This window comes from Oncorhynchus tshawytscha, linkage group LG03 (genome assembly GCF_018296145.1).
Source record: "Oncorhynchus tshawytscha isolate Ot180627B linkage group LG03, Otsh_v2.0, whole genome shotgun sequence".
Lineage (NCBI taxonomy): Eukaryota > Metazoa > Chordata > Actinopteri > Salmoniformes > Salmonidae > Oncorhynchus > Oncorhynchus tshawytscha.
This window is the reverse complement of record NC_056431.1, coordinates 16,784,039-16,806,092: the sequence shown is the minus strand read 5'-3', so window position 1 is coordinate 16,806,092 and position 22,054 is coordinate 16,784,039. Positions and strand designations below refer to the sequence as shown.

Below are 22,054 nucleotides of genomic sequence, written 5' to 3'. Positions count from 1 at the left end.
AAGAGTGATTAAATATACATGTGCCATGAAGTGATTGAGTGCATTAACAGACAGGTGCCTCCCTCTGCATGGGCTAAAGGTAGGTAACAATGTCACTGTACCTCTGTGCCTAGCTGCCTTGTCTTCTTCTCCCCAGTTATATTTTTGCTCTCTTCCATTTCTCACATTCCTCTTAATTCATCTGCCTTTTCCACAATGTGTGAGAAAACTGTTTTTCTTTCGTCAAACCAAAAGGTCTTAAAGGGATACTTTGAGATCTACTTCCCCAGAGTCAGATGAACTTGTGGATACCATTTTTATGTCTCTGTCCATTATTAAGGAAGTTAGAGGTAGTTTCAGGAGCCAATGCTAACTAGCATTAGCACGATGACTGGAAGTCTGTGGATATCTGCTTTAAGACATGAGGACTGAATTGAATAACTGGCCATCTACTGTCTCTCCCCTCTCCATATACCATCTCTCTCCTTCCCTCCCCCTTAGATCTCTACTCCCCTTCCTCCATTGTTCACATTCCTCATCTCTAACCAGAGAGGACTCTGTCCAGGAATGTAAACAGTTGGAGGTGAAACAACAGGCATGTCAAGTTTCTTTCTAAAGAACGTGTCATCCGCTCTTCAAGCCCTCAAACATGTACAGTTGAAGTCGGAAGTTTACTTACACCTTAGCCAACTAAATTTAAACTCAGTTTTTCACAATTCCTGACATTTAATCCTAGTAACAATTCCCTGTCTTAGGTCAGTTAGGATCACCACTTTATTTTAAGAATGTGAAATGTCAGAATAATAGTAGAGAATGATTTATTTCAGATTTGATTTCTTTCATCACATTCCCAGTGGGTCAGAAGTTTACAAACACAATTAGTATTTGGTAGCATCGCATTTAAATTGTTTAACTTGGGTCAAGCATTTCATGTAGCCTTCCACAAGCGTCCACAATAAGTTAGGTGAATTTTGGCCCATTCCTCCTGACAGAGCTGGTGTAACTCAGTCAGGTTTGTAGGTCTCTTTGCTCGCACAAGCTTTTTCAGTTCTGCCCACAAATTTTCTATGGGATTGAGGTTAAGGCTTTGTGATGGCCACTCCAATACCTTGACTTAGTTGTCCTTAAGCCATTTTGCCACAACTTTGGAAGTATGCTTGGGGTCATTGTCCATTTGGAAGACCCATTTGCGACCAAGCTTTAACTGATGTCTTGAGATGTTGCTTCAATATTTCCACGTAATTTTCCTACCTCATGATGCCATCTATTTTGTGAAGTCCACCAGTCCCTCCTGCAGCAAAGCACCCCCACAACATGATGCTGCCACCCCCGTGCTTCACTGTAGGGATGGTGTTCTTCGGCCTACAACCCTCACCCTTTTCCCTCTAAACATTACCATGGTCATTATGGCCAAACAGTTATATTTTTGTTTCATCAGACCAGAGGACATTTCTCCAAAAAGTACGATCTTTGTCCCCATGTGCAGTTGCAAACTGTAGTCTGGCTTTTTTATGGCGGTTTTGGAGCAGTGGCTTCTTCCTTGCTGAGCGGCCTTTCAGGTTATGTCGATATAGGGCTCGTTTTACTGTGGATGTAGATACTTTTGTACCCGTTTCCTCCAGCATCTTCACAAGGTCCTTTGATGTTGTTCTGGGATTGATTTGCACTTTTCGCACCAAAGTACGTTCATTTCTAGGAGACAGAACGAGTCTCCTTCCTGAGCGTTAAGACAGCTGCGTGGTCCCATGCTGTTTATACTTGGGTACTATTGTTTGTACGGGATACCATCAGGCGTTTGGAAATTGCTCCCAAGGATTAACCAGACTTGTGGAGGTCTACAATTCTTTCAGAGGTCTTAGCTGATTTCTTTTGATTTTCCCATGATGTCAAGCAAAGAGGCACTGAGTTTGAAGGTAGGCCTTGAAATACATCCACAGGTACACCTCCAATTGACTCAAATGATGTCAATTAGCCTATCAGGAACTTCTAAAGACATGACATCAGTTTCTGAAATTTTCCAAGCTGTTTAAAGGCACAGTCAACTTAGTGTATGTAAACTTCTGACCCACTGGAATTGTGATACAGTGAATTATAAGTGAAATAATCTGTCTAAACAATTGTTGGAAAAATTTCTTGCGTCATGCACAAAGTAGATGTCCTAACCGACTTGCCAAAACTATAGTTTAACAAGAAATTTGTGGAGTGGTTGAAAAACGAATTTTAATGACTCCAACCTAAGTGTATGTAAACCTCCGACTTCAACTGTGTCTCTTCATCCAGCTTTACATTCAGGGTGCTCTGATGCACTCCAATGTTCTTACACAGTTGCTTCACATGCACAATGTGTTGTACTACCCAGCATCCTTTGAAGTCATTGTATCAATGACTTTATCTGCCTAATTAAAAAGGTTAAGCTTATTAACTGGAGTTACATAGGCCTATTGGGACCATACGTACAACCATGCTGAAAATGTTTGTGACCTTTTGTCCATATAACCATATATATATCTTGAGCTTTCCTGTTGGCCCTGTTCCTCTTTTCACTGTCCTTTTTTAAAACTTCAAACATTTGTGGCTCATGAAGAAAGCTCCCATCCCCAACATCCCATCCATCAGTGCCATCAATTGGGACGTTTTTATGACTCCTGTGACCCACCTAATACTTAACTTGAAAGTATGCAAACACACTTGATATACCTCTGAGATATGTCTACCTTTAATCATTACCTAAGTTCTTACAGACCAACCAGGCATGAGTTTGAGTCATGAAGTCCTTTGGGAAGGATGGGGAGAAACACGTCATGTTTCTGTCAATGTTAACACAACTTGAATAAACCAAACTACATTGTCCCAGTTCATTTGTTCTTTAAAATATATTTCAGTCAATATGAGATGTTTAAAAACAATGCTTCCCTGGTTATACGGTAAATACAGTAGGCTGCCTGTGATACAGATGTGTCGTCGTACTGATAGATGTTATCATGTCTGATAATGGTGTCATTTGAATATTTAAATTGTGTCAAGCGAACCATGGTGATGAAATAAATATAATTTCCAACCCATTTTAGAAAAGTATGGTCCCCTTGGTAGGCTGCTACAAAATTATTGCAGAACCTGGCTAGATGCCTTGAATGTCCCATGACTAAATAAACTAGGCCACACATTGAAAATACACTGAACAAAACATGTAAAGTGTTGGTTCCATGAGCTGAAATAACAGATCCCAGAAACATTCCATATGCACAAAAAACATTTCTCTAAAATGTTGTTCACAATTTTGTTTACATCCCTTTTAGTGAGCATTTCTTCTGCCAAGATAATCCATCCACCTGGCAGATGTGGCATATCAAGATGCTGATTAAACAGCATGAACATTACACCTTGTGCTGGGGACAATAAAAGGCCACTCTAAAATGTGCAGTTTTATCACACAACACAATACCACAGATGTCTCGAGTTTTTAGGGAGCACACAATTGGCATGCTGACTGTAGGCCTGTCCACCCAAGCTGTTGACAGGGATGCTGACTGTAGGCCTGTCCACCCAAGCTGTTGACAGGGATGCTGACTGTAGGCCTGTCCACCCAAGCTGTTGACAGACAATTGAATGTTCATTTCTCTACCATACGTCGCCTCCAACATTGTTTTAGAGAATTTGGCAGTAAGTCCAACTGCTGCCACGTGTATGGCGTCGTGTGGGGGAGTGGTTTGCTGATGTCAACGTTGTGAACAGAATGCCCCATGCTGGCGGTTGGGTTATGGTATGGGCAGGCATAAGCTACAGACAACAAACACAATTGCATTTTTATCAATGGCAATTTGAATGCACAGAGATACCGTGACAAGATCGAGGCCCATTGTCATGCCATTCATCCGCCGCCATCACCTCATGTTTCAGCATGATAATGCCCAGCCACATATCGCAAGGATCTATACACATTTCCTGGAAGCTGAAAATGTCCCAGTTTTTCCATGGCCTGCATACTCACCAGACATGTCACCCATTGAGCGTGTTTGGGATGCTCTGGATCGAAGTGTCCAACAGCGTGTTCCAGTTCCTACCAATATCCAGCAACTTCGTACCTCCATTGAAGAAGAGTTGGACAAGATTCTACATGCCACAATCAACAGCCTGATCAACTCTATGTGAAGATGTGTCTTGCTGCATGAGGAAAATGGTGGTCACACCAGATACTGTCTGATCCACACCCTTTTTTTAAAGATATCTGTGACCACCAGATGCATATCTGTATTCCCAGTCATGTGAAATCCATAGATTATGGCCTAATGAATTTATTTCAATTGACTGATTTCCTTATAGGAACTGTAACTCTGTAAAATCTTTGAAATTGTTGCATGTTGAGTTTATATTTTTGTTCAGTATACATACATTTAACAAATAGGTCTAATTTAAACCTACATTTTAGACTTTTTAACTGACATTTAGTTCATGGTCAGGTAAAAAAATATATATAAATTACTTGCAAATGACTCACCGGTTTGGTGGCTGCACCTGCTGCGATAGCCAACTTTCCAATCAGCGCGCAGATGCAATGATTGTCCTATGCTTTTCACGTCTTCCACGGTTTAATCAGGAAAAACTACAGCATAATAACCGTTTAATTATAAGTCTTGATTTAAAAAAAACACATTTTACTTTGTCCAATTAATAAAAAGAAATACAGACCATCCGAATTGCCCTAACGTCTACAGGTAACGTGTCATGTGTCACTTGATCTCGAGGAGGAAACCAGTTTGACGTTTTGTTTGTCTTGCTCGGTGTTTGAGTCGCCACTCCCACGATAATGCTTGGCTAGTCGTAAGTGTGTATCCTGTTACTCAGTTTCGCATCTCCTCTCAACTGTATGTGTGGGTGTTCGTGCGAATGACAAAATACTGTATACCTATTACATTATGCACTTTTAATTCAGTTTTAATGGTAACCTAATACCAAACTCACCTCTCTTGCATACTCGAGTGCGTCTGTTTGTGAGTCTTCTATGGCAACGGGCATGCGCTCTGTAGGGTGCACATTGGAAGGAGAGAAGGCATGGGCAGATTCAGGAATTTACAGTGTGTGAAAGCTCTTTATTTCATTGGCCCCCTCTCTCCAAGAATGCTGCTGACTCCTTGGATCCTGCTCATCTTGGAAGTGCCAACTATTCAACCCCCAGTTTCAAAACCTCCATACCCTTGTATAAACCCAGAGGAAAATGGCAACAATTTCCCACCCTTTGATAAGAACATGAGGATGACAGCCCCGAACCAATTTAGAACAAGAACCGAAAGACTGAAGTTTGTAGGCTTCACTTCTTCTAAACTGTTAGTCTGTTACAATGAACTTTCACAATGATTGTGATGTTCACTTTAGGTTCACTGAGATCAAGCTAGATACAGGTTGCAGTTCACTGACTATCTTGATCTCATGGTTCTAATATGGTAACATGTGCCACAGAAACTGATGACTCAACCCAGTGCAAATAGTCTGCTGTCTTTTTAAAAATGGTGTGTTTTCAAAGCAACAAACGTATATACTGTAATAGCTTTAACATCAGACAAACAATTGTTTATTCACCATCACACAATTCACAAAACATGGTTGTCAGTATTAAACTCTTATTATTATTATATATATAAAACAAGCCTACACAAGGTTATAAAAAAAGCTTTCCATTTAAAAAAACACAACTGTAAATTTGACATGCCAAAGATAGTTGAAATGTTCAACAAAGTATATCTAAGATGAAGTTTGGCTTTTAAGGGCTCTACACACTAAGACCACATTACACGTGTCAGTGTCAAACACTTAATATCAAACATGGCTAAAACTGTGTATAGTACAGTAGCTCTGTATAAGCTTATATCAAGATAGAATCAAATAATGTATGTTACCAAGTACTTTTTCTAGTTAATTGTATGAAATGCATATGTCGAAGAAAATTCAATTAAATCAGTTTGGAAAAATCTTGACCTTTGATAGGCACACAGCAGTCAACAATATCAGAGGCTAAATAATAACCACATAATATTGTAAGGCAGAATAATTGCAATTGAGGTTAGCTATAAGTGGGACAAACTCGATCCTGTAAACCATCAAACCTAAAACAAAGGTTTTGGCATTTTCAGAAAATAAATATGTCAAACTTAAAAGGCACGGACAAATACATTTCAGAAAATGGCTACACCTTAGGTCAAATGGGGGTGAGGTGCAACAGAAGCGGTTTGTAAACTACACTGGTTTTTATCAGGAACCATGTCTGGGACATTAAGATTCAACTCTGTGGACCAACACTGGCTTTAGGCACCTGCACATCACGTGTTCGTTACGCGTATCGTCACTGCCATAGTCAGTCATTCTGTAACTTAGAGTATTGTTGACCGGTGCATCACTCACAAAAGACTTCTCTCCATTTCCCCATGGTGGGATGGATAGAGGTGGTCTGAGGCTGTGTTAGTGACCCCAGGGGTCTTATTTAGGAATTGCTGCTGAGTCTACGGCGAATGAGAGAAGCAGGCTTGGTCTCCGTGTCCTCCTGGTCGCTCTCACACTGTCTCTGACAAGGGGACAAATGCAGAGAGTCAGATATAAGCATATCAACAGCCTCATCAATATGTTGATATTGAGAGGATAATAAAGGCTTTATAACAGTTCAAATAAAAGGTATAGTAATATTATGAAATATGGGTGCAACATTTATCTGCTAGGGGTGTAGTTTTCCTGTTTTTGTTCCTTCCATGGCATGTAATTGATTAGTATATTACGATTGATTAAAATTGGCGTTATTGATTGCCCAGACAGTACACACAGTTAGTTCTACAGGTCTTAGTCAGACTTTAATAAAAGGGCAGAAGCCAGCATTTCTCCTGGTCTAGACCCAGTCCTTTCTGCTCTCTTACCAGTTCCGGGTCCTCCTGCGGCCTGCTTTTACACTGCAACTGCAGGCGAAATAATCTGTTACACGCCCACACCATGTTAAACGACATCTACAGAGAGGGGGGGGTGTTAAGAAGGGTATGAAAAGAGGTGTCCATAGGAAAGCAGTACTTTTGAAAGATTAAGAAGGAAAATATGGTGCAATACAATGTCTGGACCAGCAGGTGTCCCCCTCTCACCAGTATTGTAGGACTACTGCACACCAATGCAGATACAGGGTAAGAGAAAAGAAGAGGAAGCTACTTTGGAGTATTGAGATGCACCACTGGCACTTACCTTCCATTTCCTCTTGGCGTTGAACTTCTTGAAGCTTTTCATGTTGATGGATGATCGACTTCTGTTAGCCGCCTGTTTGCGCGTGAGGGGCTGATAAACAAGGAATTAACGTGATATTTTAATAGACACTTTAGCCTTTATCCAAAGTGACATGCTTTCCAGTGTGAATCACTCACAACTTTCCTACTCAAACCTTATAATGTGCTTATGTATTAAAGTTACCCCAATCAAATCACAATTCTATCTCACCTTGATCCAAGGGTGTACTAGACATTCATTCGCTGTCATTCTCTCTCTGTAGGAGGGACACATCATTAAGTAATAGACTGTTGCATAGTATACAGACGTTATAGACAACCATATCAATTACACTAATAAATGAATGCGTGACCATTTGTTTACATTGGGTCTTTGACCAGCAGTTTCTCAATAAAGTCTTTGGCCATGGCGCTGGTCTGGTTGAAATAGATCTCTTCAAACTCATAGATCATCCCCACGATGTTCTTTAGTGTCTCTTCATCATTATCTCCTTGAAAGGGGGACAAACCACTCAACCTGTAGAATAGGGGGGTATTAGAGAATATGTGTAGCTACCAGAGGAGGCTGGTGGGTGGAGCTATAGGAGGACAGGCTCATTGTAATGGCTGCAATGTAATAAATGGAAGGGAGTCAAACGTGGTTTCATATTTGATACTGTTCCATAAATTTAATTCCAGACATTACAATTAGCCCGTCATCCTATAGCTCCTCCCACCAACCTCCACTGGTAGCTACGATATGTCAAGTTCAAATTGTCCACTTGTTCTGTATACTCACAATATGTAGGTTATCACACCAATACTCCTGGAGAGGAAAGAGAAGAGAGATGAGTGACTTTGTACACAAAACTATTTACCCCAGCAGTCATGGCAGCTGGGACATTTTGTTTTTCTAATGAATAACATTGTAGTAATAGTTACCACATGTCGGCTGCCTCGCTCAGGGGTTCGTAGTTAATCACCTCAGGGGCTGGGAGGAGAACAGAAAGGGAGAGCGAGAAAGAGAGAAATCATGAGATACACACAACACAATCCAGCCTTATCCAGAAAAACAGAGTATGTGTAAGAGATGAAAAGAACAGATAGTCAAAAAAATAGAGCGACATATTTTGTAAGGACCTGAGAATACAATAGAGGAGCGTGTCACTTCCTTTTGTCACAACAGTCACTGTGTCATTGTGTTAGGGAAACACTGGGTGATGTTAAGACTGCTGTTGCACAGTAGAATGGTATTCTCTAACTGACTTTAAATGCTCTAAATTCTTACAGTAAAACACATGAAAATGGGCAACTAGTTGGGGAATGAGTGGGTTATGGTAGAATCCATGGCCCTACAATAATCCCCATGCAAGTAATCATTCCGTTACACTCTTTGTGTTGGCGACTCAGGTTGCATCACGTACTTCAGGCCTGTTGAAACTTCTCACCTAGTCACACATCTCTCACTACCCCCAGTGCCCCACCACGTGCTCTGATGTCACATCCTGTCCACAGCCACACTACTACCCCTTGGAAACTGTCTCCATGGAAACTAAAGCACCTTTCTAGAGGCTCAGGCTAAATAAAAACTAAAACAGACAGGAAGACACACACCATTATCACACACTAACAAAATGCTCACACATACTGTCTGACACAATTTCCACCACCAAACACAGACAGTAAACACGTGGAATGTTCCACTTACCGATGTACTGTGGGGTCCCAGAGAGGCTCCTGTACTCCTCCCCCTGTTTGAGGCGATGGGCCAGTCCAAAGTCAATGATCTTGATGTGGGGGTGTGGCATCATCTTGTCTGCCAGCATGATGTTCTCTGGCTAAATGGAAAACAGAGAGCGTTACACAAACAATGCCAAATCCTGACGGAATGAAAAACAGCCCAAATGGATTTAGTCAAGGGTCAGGAAAGGAGGGGCCCGTCCCACCTAATTCACGGAACGGGGCAACACTGCTTTCTATCAGCACTATTGCTATCCTTGTGTGTCTCACCTTGAGGTCAAAGTGGGCAATGTTCTTAGTGTGCATAAAGCCAACTCCCTTGAGGATCTGCTTCAGGAACTCTATGGCCTCCTCCTCAGACAAGCTCTCCTTCTCTGCTATGAAATCAAACAGCTCCCCACCACTGATACTAGAGCAGAGATGGAAGGGGAGTGGAGGAGAGCAAAAACATAAATATAATTAAATAGATGTAAGTTTGTCAGTAGAATATCTTTCTCACATACAGATGTAGGATCTTTGAGCATCCTGTTACAGGAGAACATTTAAAACCATTAATATATTTGAGACTTCAAAAGGCTTCTGAAGTTTAATTTCCACTTTGAAATTTCAGACTTGATTTTCCTTTATGAATAATGTATCAACCCCTTCATAAATGTCCATTAATGATAATCCACATAATAAAAATTTATTGTTGCTGCAGAATTGTTTCCCTGCTGTATCAAACTGGCTCAAATTAAGATCTTACATCTATCGACTTATAAAAATGGCATCTCAGTCATTCCTATTAAACTTACTCAAAAGCGAATCAGCCTAAAAATTTGCTTCAAGATCTTTTATTCATGCACACTCTTGCCTCTTGGAGTACAGCACCAGGTTGATTGCAGTTGTGTGTGTCTGTGGGTTGTTCAGTTATATTAATAGTTTTGAGTGGTCTGTCTGGCCTGGACTATTAGATTAGTGCTAGTATTGATAGGAGGATTAGATGGGCTGACGGGACCAAGTGCTTCTCATTGTGTTCCCATTAAACAGGGTGGGAGTGAGATAGGTGCTCCACGCAACTATTTCCATCCCACCTGCTGTGGGCTGAGGGGGGATGACAGACAGACAGAGACCAGCAGAGGTCTCCCCCTCCCTCCATCTGTCCCCACTTGACTCACAGCTCCACGATGAGCACCACCTCAGCGCGACTCTCAAACACGTCCCTGAGGGCCATGACGTTGGCGTGTTGCAAGCTCTGCAGTATCTCCACCTCCCTCTCCACACTCTTCCTCTCCAGGCCCAGGCGACTACTGGCACTGCGACGCAGCTTCAGGAACTTCCCCGCCCAGCGGACCCCGGATGCACGCTCCAGCACCGCACGCACTTGCCCAAAGTGACCACTAGAGGGGGGCAGAGAGGGATGTTATCATAGAGAACTTTTGCATTGTGCTCGATATTACACTGAACTACTCCTGTGACGCTAATAGGCCAAAAGCTTGTTTGAATTTGAGATGAGAGAGAGAGAGAGAAACTGAGGGGCATTGCACCTTTCTAGTACCATTTACTTAGCAGTGTATCCCTAGCTTTATAAGTAAATTACGTAAAGTTAAATTCAAATCAATTCAGATGAATGTAAATTCAAGTCTAGCGCCATTTCATTCTTTACTCCAAACCTTCACTCACCTGCCAAGAACCTCTCCAATCTCATAGTAGTCCTCCACATTCTGCAGCTTAATCTGAGCCATGGTCTTGCTCTTTTTCCCTCTTTCCCCCCCTACACTCTTTTTCTGTGTTTCCCAGAGCTACTGCATTCTGTAGAAGTGAGGGAAGAAAAGAGGGATGACAGAACAGATGTGGAAGGTAAACTAAAATGTATTTCAAAGACAGAAGCAAGTAAAGGCACCAGACAGCGTCAGGAACCATGGAAGAATGCCGGGACAATAAACAGAACTCTGTGTGTAGATAGAATTATGACAAGCGTATAGCAGCAAGACCAAAGTAGATAAACTATAAACTAATGGAAACAGACGTGGACATAAATTGAAAAAAGGCAAACAACAGTGTTCGCTGGCAGAGTCAGAGGAGTTGGGTTAAATGCGGAAGACACATTTCATTTGAACAACTGACCAACTATCCCCCTTTCCCTTTCCAGATGTGTTAGGTTGGCTTGGGGGGGGGGGGATTTTTTCAAATGTATTTATCATCCCTACTTCGCGTAGCTACGAACACAAGAAAACAGCCAAACCCCATGATTTGTATAACATTACAGTTTTTTCAATCGCTTGGGTGATATGTTCACAAGAATGTCACAACGGTTAGTACAAAACAGATCCTCAAAAAGGCAGTCGTTTCAAAACTCTAAGCACATTTCCAATTGACTCGATGCAATACTTCATGCTGAAGATCTGCTCTGTAGCATCTAGGCCCCAATTCAATTTGTATTGTGAAAGTTCAGAGCTATAACGTGATTGAAATTTAAAAGGTCATTTCTGACTGAGGCGACATATGCAGCATTTACTGTGAATGCAGTCTCCCTGAACGTGGGAACAGTCCCTTTAAATTTAAATCACGCATGGGATAGAAATTAAGTACATTTTCAGTCTATTTTTATGGGTAGTGCCAGTCTATTGCCTAATGTGAAAACAGTGTAATATACATTGCTGTATATATAATGTATAATGTATAATATATTACATTCAAAGGGCAATTTTGCTGCTATTAGATTAACTGTTAGTTAAAATAACTAAATTGAGAAGATATCATGATGCATTTTGGTGATGAAATCAATGTTCATGGTATTTCACAGTAAACTAGTGGTTAGAACATTGGGCCAATAACTGAAAGTTTGCGGGATCGAATCCCCGAAGTGACAAAGGTAAAAATCTGTCATTCTGCCCCTGAGCAAGGTAGTTAACCCACTGTTCCCCTGAGCAAGGTAGTTAACCCACTGTTCCCCTGAGTTTGAGTTTATTTTTATAGGGACAGTGCACATTAATCAACGTTTCAGTAAAAGTGCCGGTTTTAGCCAGCCGGCTAATTTTCAACCGCAGTCCCTGGGCAGGTTATTAAAAACAACTACCCCTGAGCAAGGCAGTTAACCCACTGTTCCCCTGAGCAAGGCAGTTAACCCACAGTTCCCCTGAGCAAGGCAGTTAACCCACTGTTCCCCTGAGCAAGGCAGTTAACCCACTGTTCCCCTGAGCAAGGTAGTTAACCCACTGTTCCCCTGAGCAAGGTAGTTAACCCACTGTTCCCCGGGCACCGAAGACATAGATGTCGATTATGGCAGACCCCCCCGCACCTCTGATTCAGTGGGGATGACACACTTCAGTTGTAATACTGACTGGTATCCCTCTTTCCCTAAACATATATTTTGGATCAATGCTTGTGTGGTGAAAGTCTCCAAACAAAATGAATACAAAATAAAAAAGGTTTTGAATATAAGATTTGCTGTTTTACAAGTCTTACCAGTTTGGAGTTTTGTACTAAGAGATTAGAAAATTCACCACGAAAAGATCACCAAAGCGATTGGAAAAGCCTAAAAATGTTTTTTTTTTAACTACACAGCTTCCTTGTATTTCATGTGTGTGTTTGATGGTTAGTCCTGGACTAACACTGATAACTTGAACAAAGGCAGCCACTGACAGCGCCCTTATCCGGATGTTTTATATAGAACAGACATTTTCTGCTGCGTGTCATATATATATATATATATATATATATATATATATATATACACACATATGTGTGTGTGTGTGTGTGTGTGTGTGTGTGTGTGTGTGTGTGTCTCGACATCACCTTGCCTGAGGTATGGAAGTTGTTTATGAATGTTAAATGGGTAATAGAGATGTTACGTCACGTTAATGAATGCTTAACAAATGTTCCATTATGGCTTTTTGATTTAGCAACGAAAACTAAATAATTATTCTTCACGCACAACCACCAACACACATCCTTCCATGCTGATGCTGGAGCACAAAGGCATGCTCTGGATCTGTAAATATTTACATATCCCCAGAAAAATCCTTAATTTATCAGTGAACACCCCAATGTGCTGTCAGCACGCACACACTAACTAACCACGGGCCAATGTGTTCTGCTTAACCGCAACACAGATGAGAATCATTCTGTGAAAAGAGAAAGACAGAGAGGTGTGTCCATATGCCCCTATGTGGCCCGTCTACAGGGCCTGGGAGTTTCTACTGCATGAGTTCCAATCAATAGTCGGATAATACGTCAACATACTCCTCACACTCAGTCATGGGAAGTTCTATCACTACATACCAAAGCAACATTTTGTCACATGCGCTGAATACAACTGGTGTAGACCTTACCGTGAAATGCTTACTTACGAGCCCTTCCCAACGATGCAGAGTTTAAAGATATTAATAACTAAATACACTGCTCAAAAAAATAAAGGCAACACTAAAATAACACATCCTAGATCTGAATGAATGAAATATTCTTATTAAATACTTTTTTCTTTACATAGTTGAATGTGCTGACAACAAAAATCACACAAAAATTATCATTGGAAATCAAATTTATCAACCCATGGAGGTCTGGATTTGGAGTCACACTCAAAATTAAAGTGGAAAATCACACTACAGGCTGATCCAACTTTGATGTAATGTCCTTAAAACAAGTCCAAATGAGGCTCAGTAGTGTGTGTGGCCTCCATGTGCCTGTATGACCTCCCTACAACGCCTGGGCATGCTCCTGATGAAGTGGCGGATGGTCTCCTGAGGGATCTCCTCCCAGACCTGGACTAAAGCATCCGCCAACTCCTGGACAGTCTGTGGTGCAACGTGGCGTTGGTGGATGGAACAAAGACATGATGTCCCAGATGTGCTCAATTGGATTCAGGTCTGGGGAACGGGCGGGCCAGTCCATAGCATCAATGCCTTCCTCTTGCAGGAACTGCTGACACACTCCAGCCACATGAGGTCTAGCATTGTCTTGCATTAGGAGGAACCCAGGAGGAACCCAGGGCCAACCGCACCAGCATATGGTCTCACAAGGGGTCTGAGGATCTCATCTCGGTACCTAATGGCAGTCAGGTTACCTCTGGCGAGCACATGGAGGGCTGTGCGGCCCCCCAAAGAAATGCCACCACACACCAAGACTGACCCACCACCAAACCGGTCATGCTGGAGGATGTTGCAGGCAGCAGAACGTTCTCCACGGTGTCTCCAGACTCTGTCACATGTGCTCAGTGTGAACCAGCTTTCATCTGTGAAGAGCACAGGGCACCAGTGGCGAATTTGCCAATCTTGGTGTTCTCTGGCAAATGCCAAACGTCCTGCACGGTGTTGGGCTGTAAGCACAACCCCCACCTGTGGACGTCGGGCCCTCATACCACCCTCATGGAGTCTATTTCTGACCGTTTGAGCAGACACATGCACATTTGTGGCCTGCTGGAGGTCATTTTGCAGGGCTCTGGCAGTGCTCCTCCTGCTCCTCCTTGCACAAAGGTAGAGGTAGCGGTCCTGCTGCTGGGTTGTTGCCCTCCTACGGCCTCCTCCACGTCTCCTGATGTACTGGCCTGTCTCCTGGTAGCGCCTCCATGCTCTGGACACTACACTGACAGACACAGCAAACCTTCTTGCCACAGCTCGCATTGATGTGCCATCCTGGATGAGCTGCACTACCTGAGCCACTTGTGTGGGTTGTAGACTCCGTCTCATGCTACCACTAGAGTGAAAGCACCACCAGCATTCAAAAGTGACCAAAACGTCAGCCAGGAAGCATAGGAACTGAGAAGTGGTCTGTGGTCACCACCTGCAGAACCACTCCTTTATTGGGGGTGTCTTGCTTATTGCCTATAATTTCCACCTGTTGTCTATTCCATTTGCACAACAGCATGTGAAATTTATTGTCAATCAGTGTTGCTTCCTAAGTGGACAGTTTGATTTCACAGAAGTGTGATTGACTTGGAGTTACATTGTGTTGTAAGTGTTCCCTTTATTTTTTTGAGCAGTGTAGTAACAAGAGGAAGAAAATACACAAGAATGGAGCTATATATAGGGAGTACCAGATCAATGTACAGTCGTGGCCAAAAGTTTTGAGAATGACAAATATTAATTCACAAAGTCTGCTGCCTCAGTGTCTTTAGATATTTTTGTCAGATTTTACTATGGAATACTGAAGTATAATTACAAGCATTTCATAAGTGTCTAAGGCTTTTATTGACAGTTACATGAAGTTGATTTAAAAAGAGTCAATATTTGCAGTGTTGACCCTTCTTTTTCCAAGACCTCTGCAATACGCCCTGGCATGCTGTCAATTAACTTCTGGGCCACATCCTGACTGATGGCAGCCCATTCTTGCATAATCAATGCTTGGAGTTGATCAGAATTTGTGGGTTCTTGTTTGTCCACCCACCTCTTGAGGATTGACCACAAGTTCTCAATGGGATTAAGGTCTGGGAAGTTCTGGCCATGGACCCAAAATATCGATGTTTTGTTCCCCGAGCCACTTAGTTATCACTTTTGCCTTATGCCAAGGTGCTCCATCATGCTGGAAAAGGCTTTGTTCGTCACCCAACTGTTCCTGGATGGTTGGGAGAAGTTGCTCTCTGAGGATGTGTTGGCACCATTCTTTATTCATGGCTGTGTTCTTAGGCAAAATTGTGAGTGAGCCCACTCCCTTGGTTGAGAAGCAACCCCCACATATGAATGGTCTCAGGATGCTTAACTGTTGTCATGACAACATGACTGATGGTAGCGCTCACCTTGTCTTCTCCGGACAAGCTTTTATCTGGATGCTCCAAACAATCGGAAAGTGGATTCATCAGAGAAAATGACTTAACCCCAGTCCTCTGCAGTCCAATCCCTGTACCTTTTGCAGAATACCAGTCTGTCCCTGATGTTTTTCCCTGGAGAGAAGTGGCTTCTTTGCTGCCCTTCTTGACACCAGGCCATCCTCCAAAAGTCTTCGCATCACTGTGCCTGCAGATGCACTCACAGCTGCCTGCTGCCATTCCTGAGCAAGCTCTGTACTGGTGGTGCCCCGATCCCGCAGCTGAATCAACTTTAGGTTATGGTCCTGGCACTTGCTGGACTTTCTTGGGCGCCCTGAAGCCTTCTTCACAACAATTGCACCGCTCTTCCTTGAAGTTCTTGATGATCCGATAAATGGTTAATTTATGGACAATCTTACTGGCAGGAATATCCTTGCCTGTGAAGCCCTTTTGTGCACAGCAATGATGACGGCACGTGTTTCCATGCAGGTAACCATGGTTGACAGAGGAAGAACAATGACTCCAAGCACCACCCTCCTTTTGAAGCTTCCAGTCTGTTATTCGAACTCAATCAGCATGACAGAGTGATCCCCAGCCTTGTCAACACTCCTGTGTTAACGATTGAATCACTGACATGATGTCAGCTGGTCCTTTTGTGGCAGGGCTGAAATGCAGTGGAAATGTTTTTTGGGGATTCAGTTAATTTGCATGGCAAAGAGGGACTTTGCAATTAATTGCAATTCATCTGATCACTCTTTGTAACATTCTGGAGTACATGCAAATTGTCATCATACAAACTGAGGCAGCAGACTGTGAAAATTAATATTTGTGTCATTCTCAAAACCTTTGGCCACGACTGTATGGTAGCAGAGTGAACAGTATATGGCAATTCGGGCCTTCCTCTGACGCTGCCTGATATAAAAGGTCCTGGATGGCAGGGAGCTCAGCCCCAGGGATGTACTGGGCTGTTCACATCAGCCTCTGTAGTGCTTTGCTGTCATTTACCATACCAAGTGGTGATGCAGCCAGTCAAGATGTTCTCGATGGTGCAGCTGTAGAACTTTGAGGATCCGAGGGCCCATGCCAAATCTTTTCAGCCTCCGGAGGGGGAAGAGGTGCTGCCATGCCTGCTTCACGACTGTGCAGGTGTGGACCATGTTAAGTCATTAATGATGTGGCCGCCAAGGAACTTGAAGCTCTTGACCCGCTCCACAACAGCCCTGTCGATGTGGATGGGGGCGTGCTCTCCCCTCTTTCTCCTATAGTCCATGATCAGCTCCTTGGTCTTACTGAAGTTGAGGGAGAGGTTGATGTCCTGGCATCACACTGGTAAGTCTCTGATCTCCTCCCTGTAGGCTGACTCATCGGCGTCTATCATCAGGCCTACCACCGTCGTGTCGTCAGCAAACTTGATGGTGTTTGAGTTGTGCGTGGCCACGCAGTCGTGGGTGAACAGGGAGTACAGGAGGGGATTAAACACAAACCCATGGGGGGGGGCCCGTGTTGAGGGACATCGTGGTGGAGGTGTTCTTGCCTACCCTCACCGCCTGGGTTCGACCTGTCAGGAAGTCCAGGGTCCAGTTGCAGAGGGATGGGTTCAGTCCCAGGGTCCATAACTTGGTGATGAGCTTGGTGGGGACTATGCTGTTGAACACTGAGCTGTAGTCTAGGAACAGCATTCTCACAGTCATTTCCCCTCTTGCCCAGGTGGGAGAGGGCAGTAATGAAGTGCAATTGAGATTGCATCATCTGTGGATCTATTGGGGAAGTATGCAAATTGGAGTGGGTCTAGGGAGTCTGGGATGATGTTGTTGTGTGTCATGACCAGCCTTTCAAAGCACGTCATAATTACAGATGTGAGTGCTACAGGGCGATAGTCATTTAGACAATGTTGGTCAGCTTGAAACATGTTGGGATTACAGACTGGGACAAGGAGATATTGAAAATGTCTGTGAAGACACCCACCAGCTGGTCTGCGCATGCTTTGAGAACGAACCCTGGTATTCTGTATGGCAGGTCGGCCTTGTGATTGTTAACCCGTTTAAACGTTTTGCTCACATTGGCCATGGAGAGCGAGATCACACAATCTTTTTATGCTCCCTTCGTGAAAGCCCCTGTTTTTAGGATTATTGTGTGATCTCGCTCTCCATGGCCAATGTGAGAAAAACGTTTAAACGGCTGGATTTCCCTTTGTAATCGATTATCGTCTGCGAGCCCTGCCACATAAAATGAGAGTTGGAGCCCATGTAATAGGATTCCTACTATATTGTTCTTTTGCATGTTTGATGTCTCGTCTGAGGTCATATCGGGCTTTCTTGTATGCGTCCATGTCCATTCCTTGTAAGCCGTAACCCTGGTCTTCAGCTCAGTGTGGATATTGCCTGTAATTACGCACCCCCAAACACCTTCGTGCGGCTATGGGCTCACAATTATTTTTCTGTCTGTGCGTGTGTTCGCTCACACCGGTGCATTTGTCTGACAATATGCATTGATGCAAACTGGAAAAATATGGTACAAAAAACAGGATGTGTGTGTCTGTGTGGTGTGCATGCATGCATGTGTGAAATGACAGTGTGTCTGTGTGCTAGTTTGAAAAGAGAAGAGTCTGATGACAGGGTGTTTGTGTCTATGCCTTTGTTGGGAGACAATGGCAGGACATGTGACGTGTATACAGAACCTGTCAAAAGTTTAGACACACCTACTCATTCAAGGGTTTTTTAGTTTTACTATTTTCCAAATTGTAGAATAATAGTGAAGACATCACAACTATGAAATAACACATATGGAATCATGTAATAATGTATTTGTATTTTTTTTAAACCTTTAACCAGGCAAGTCAGTAAAGAACCAATTCTTATTTATAATGACAGCCGACACCGGCCAAACGCTGGGCCAATTGTGAGCCGCCCTATGAGACTCCCCATCACGGCCGGTTGTGATACAGCTTGTATTCGAACCAGGGTGTATATAGTGACGCCTCAAGAACTGAGATGCAATGCCTTAGACCGCTGCACACTCTGGAGCCCCCCCAAAAAGTGTTAAACATATCAAAATATATGAGATTTTACAAAGTATCCACCCTTTGCTTTGACAGCTTGGCATTCTCTCAACCAGCTCCATGAGGTAGGCACCTGGAATGGATTTCAATTAACAGGTGTGCCTTGTTAATTATTATTATTATTTTTTTAACTGGGCAAGTCAGTCAGGCAGAAGGTCAGATTTTTACCTTGTCAGCTCGGGGATTCGATCTTCCAACCTTTCGGTTACTAGTCCAACACTAAGTATTAGGCTACCTGCCGCCTCTTAATGGGTTTGCTACAATCAGTTGTGTTGTGACAAGGTAGGGATGGTATAAGGAAGATGGTATTTTACCAAATAGGGCCAAGTCCATATTATGGCAAGAACAGCTCAAATAAGGAAAGAGAAACACCAGTCCATCATTACTTTAAGACATGAAGGTCAGTCAATACAGAAAATTTCAAGAACTGAAAGTTTCTTCAAGTGCAGTCGCAAAAACCATCAAGCGCTTTGATATAACTGGCTCTCATGAGGGCCGTCACAGGAAAGGAAGACCGAGTTACTTCTGCTGCAAGGGATAAGTTAGCGTTAAATGCACCTCAGATTTCAGCCCAAATAAAAACTTCATAGTTCAAGTAACAGACACATCTCAACATCAACTGTTCAGAGGAGACTGCGAGAGTCAGGCCTTCATGGTCCAATTGCTGCAAAGAAACCACTACTAAAGGACACCAATAATAAGAAGAGACTTGCTTTGGCCAAGAAACACAAGCAATGAACATTAAGACCAGTGGAAATCTGTCCTTTGGTCTGAGTCGTCCAAATTTTAGATGTCTAGTTCCAACCGGTGTCTTTGTGAGACGCAGAGTAGGTGAACGGATGATCTCCACATGTGTGGTTCCCACAGTGAAGCATGGAGGTGGTGTGATGGTGCTTTGCTGTTGACACTGTGCGATTTATTTAGAATGCAAGGCTCACTTAACCAGCATGGTTACCACGGCATTCTGCAGCGATATGCCACACCATCTGGTTTGTGCTTAGTGGGACTATCATTTGTTTTTCAACAAGACAATTACCCAACACACCTCCAGGCGGTGTAAGGGCTATATGACCAAGATGGAAAGTGGTGGAGTGCTGCATCAGATGACCTGGCCTCCACAATCACCCGATCTCAACCCAATTGAGATCGTTTGGGATGAGTTGGACCGCAGAGTGGAGGAAAAGCAGCCAACGAGTGCTCAGCATGTGGGAACTCCTTCAAGACTGTTTGAAAAGCCTTCCAGATGAAGCTGGTTGAGAGAATGCCTCAAGTGTGCAAAGCTGTCAAGGCAACAGGTGGCTACTTTGTATCATCTCAAATTTAAAATATATTTTGATTTGTTTTACACTTTTCACAGTTGAGATAGTTATCTGGAATGCATTTCAATTAAACAGGTGTGCCTGAAAGTTAATTTGTGTGTGAACTTGTGACTGTGTGCATGTGACTGTGTACGTGCATGTGTATTTGACTGCATGTCATATGCATGACCTATTCTGGTCCACTACTAGACTACTGTAACACTAGTAAAACGTCTACTCCAGTACATCCATTGTCAAGGACTGACTGTCCAAATGGAAAAACATATACAGATGCTGTATCTTAATTTGAGCCAGTTTCACACAACAGGAATATAATCCTGGAGCAACAGGAAATGTTAATTGTTATAATCAATGGACATTTTTTGTAGGGGTTGATACCACAGGAGGCTGCTGAGGGGAGGACGGCTCATAATAATGGCTGGAACGAAGCAAATGGAATGGCATCAAACAAATGGAATCCATGCGTTTGATACCATTCCACTAATGCCGCACAAGCCATTACCACAAGCCCATCCTCCCCAATTAAGGTGCCACCAACCTCCTGTGGTTGATACATTTTTCATTAAGGCAAACCAAGTCTGAGATTATGTGGAAATTACAAATTTTAAAAGCCCTTTTAAACATTGAATACACTACAAGTTTGCATTTCCTGTTGTTGAGGAACATTACTGCAACGGGATGATCAAATTAAGATATGGCATCTGTATAGCCCCAGAGATTAGGACACATATAGGGTATCACCACAGCTATGTCCCATAAAACAGAGAGAGCAGAGAGAGAGTGCATGAATGAGAAGTGAGTTATTTATATCAAACAATTGTGAGAATTGACATGAAGAATGGGAGGGGAATGCTTTGGCCACTTGTGTGTGAAGGATAGAGTCTAACGTGGCATCATCCATTCAAGCCTGAAACAAGTGACAATGGAAAAGTTGATGCGTAATTTGTGACATTGTAAAAGCAGCGTCCATGGGTTTTGTATGACATTACACATCCCTAAAAAAAATATTTAAAAAATAATGTTTTAAATGGCCAACACCGCTTGATTTTCATCAAATGGAACCAACAGACAGACCAGAGGGAAATGGCTCCTCATAAACAAGCCTACTCAAATAAATTGATTTTGGGTCATCTTTCGTTTGAGAAAAACGTCTGTAGACGGTGGTTATAGTTAAAGCTACTCACCCAAATAAATTCACGATCATCTCGGGCGCAGTTTTGATGTGGGGTTAGGCGTGTCACAACTTTCTACTTCTTCAACGGTGTAGTAGGCTTTACGAACGCCCGAATTTAAAGTAAGTTTGTCTCCCTTGAAATGAAATAATTAGGTTGTGCCGTATTCCCGACAGCAACCGGTTTCCGTGCCGGAGAGAGTAGTAGGCAGACTGGTTCGACGGCTCCCTTTATTTCAATGCGCTTTGGTTACCCAAGCCTACAGGGGAGCTAGAGAAACGCGACATACACCAAGGAAAGCCCTCGCATACTTTTTTTTTTAAACCTCAATATTCATGTAGACTATAAAAGGTGCCTGTGGTGGCCCTGAATCAATCCACTGATTAGTCTACTACAATCAAATGTATTGGATATGTTGCGTGCCATTTGCAAATAGGCCTACTGCACAGTGCACTGGAGTTGTAGCCTACTGTGTGATGTGGTAAAAAAGTACCCTAAAGGCAGGGTTGGGTAGGTAACCCTAAATGTAATCCGTTAGTTACTAGTTACCTGTCCAACATTGTAATCAACGTAATTTTGTATTACCCAAACTCAGTAACTTAATCCGATTAGGCTACTTTCAGTTACTTTTGGATTATCTTTTCCCATTAAGGCCATACGCAAAAATTGTGATTTTGCTTCATCTGTCAATTTTCAGATATTGGGATATTTTGCAACTATAACTTATATACTTTCAAAAAATGTACAAATACATCGGCAATAATGTATATAAATACTTTATTTGTATAATTTTATATTAACTTCGTCAACTACACCTACCATAAATATCGTTCTTGATA

General features: G+C 42.7%; 2 protein-coding genes across 5 annotated transcripts in view; both read right to left on the bottom strand.

Moving 5' to 3' along the window:
- LOC112228789 (rho guanine nucleotide exchange factor 2-like) overlaps nt 1–5,042 on the bottom strand; it is a 56,463-nt gene extending 51,421 nt beyond the window's left edge. For 2 of the 3 annotated variants that reach the window (XM_042310932.1, XM_042310938.1), the window contains exon 1: nt 4,939–5,042. In XM_042310932.1, the coding sequence (XP_042166866.1) occupies nt 4,939–4,992 (54 nt within the window). In that variant the 5' untranslated portion in view covers nt 4,993–5,042. Of the gene's footprint in view, nt 1–4,474; nt 4,736–4,938 lie in introns of those variants that run through there. The other variant, XM_042310947.1, reaches the window with a different exon arrangement.
- Nucleotides 5,043–5,518: 476 nt separating this feature from the next.
- LOC112228771 (death-associated protein kinase 2) lies at nt 5,519–21,670 on the bottom strand. 2 transcript variants are annotated; one of them, XM_042310959.1, is made up of 12 exons: nt 21,228–21,669; nt 10,608–10,736; nt 10,103–10,324; nt 9,216–9,354; nt 8,914–9,043; nt 8,148–8,196; nt 8,005–8,031; nt 7,591–7,743; nt 7,438–7,483; nt 7,189–7,278; nt 6,876–6,962; nt 5,519–6,532 (listed from the first exon to the last, which is right to left on the bottom strand). In XM_042310959.1, the coding sequence occupies exons 2-12, from the start codon at nt 10,667–10,669 to the stop codon at nt 6,452–6,454; spliced, it is 1,086 nt and encodes a 361-aa protein (XP_042166893.1). In that variant the 5' UTR covers nt 10,670–10,736; nt 21,228–21,669; the 3' UTR covers nt 5,519–6,451. The 2 variants fall into 2 exon arrangements, with proteins under 2 accessions (XP_042166893.1, XP_042166898.1); XM_042310964.1 differs by lacking the exon at nt 7,591–7,743 and having other exon boundaries at nt 21,228–21,670.
- Between the last annotated feature and the right edge of the window lie 384 nt (nt 21,671–22,054).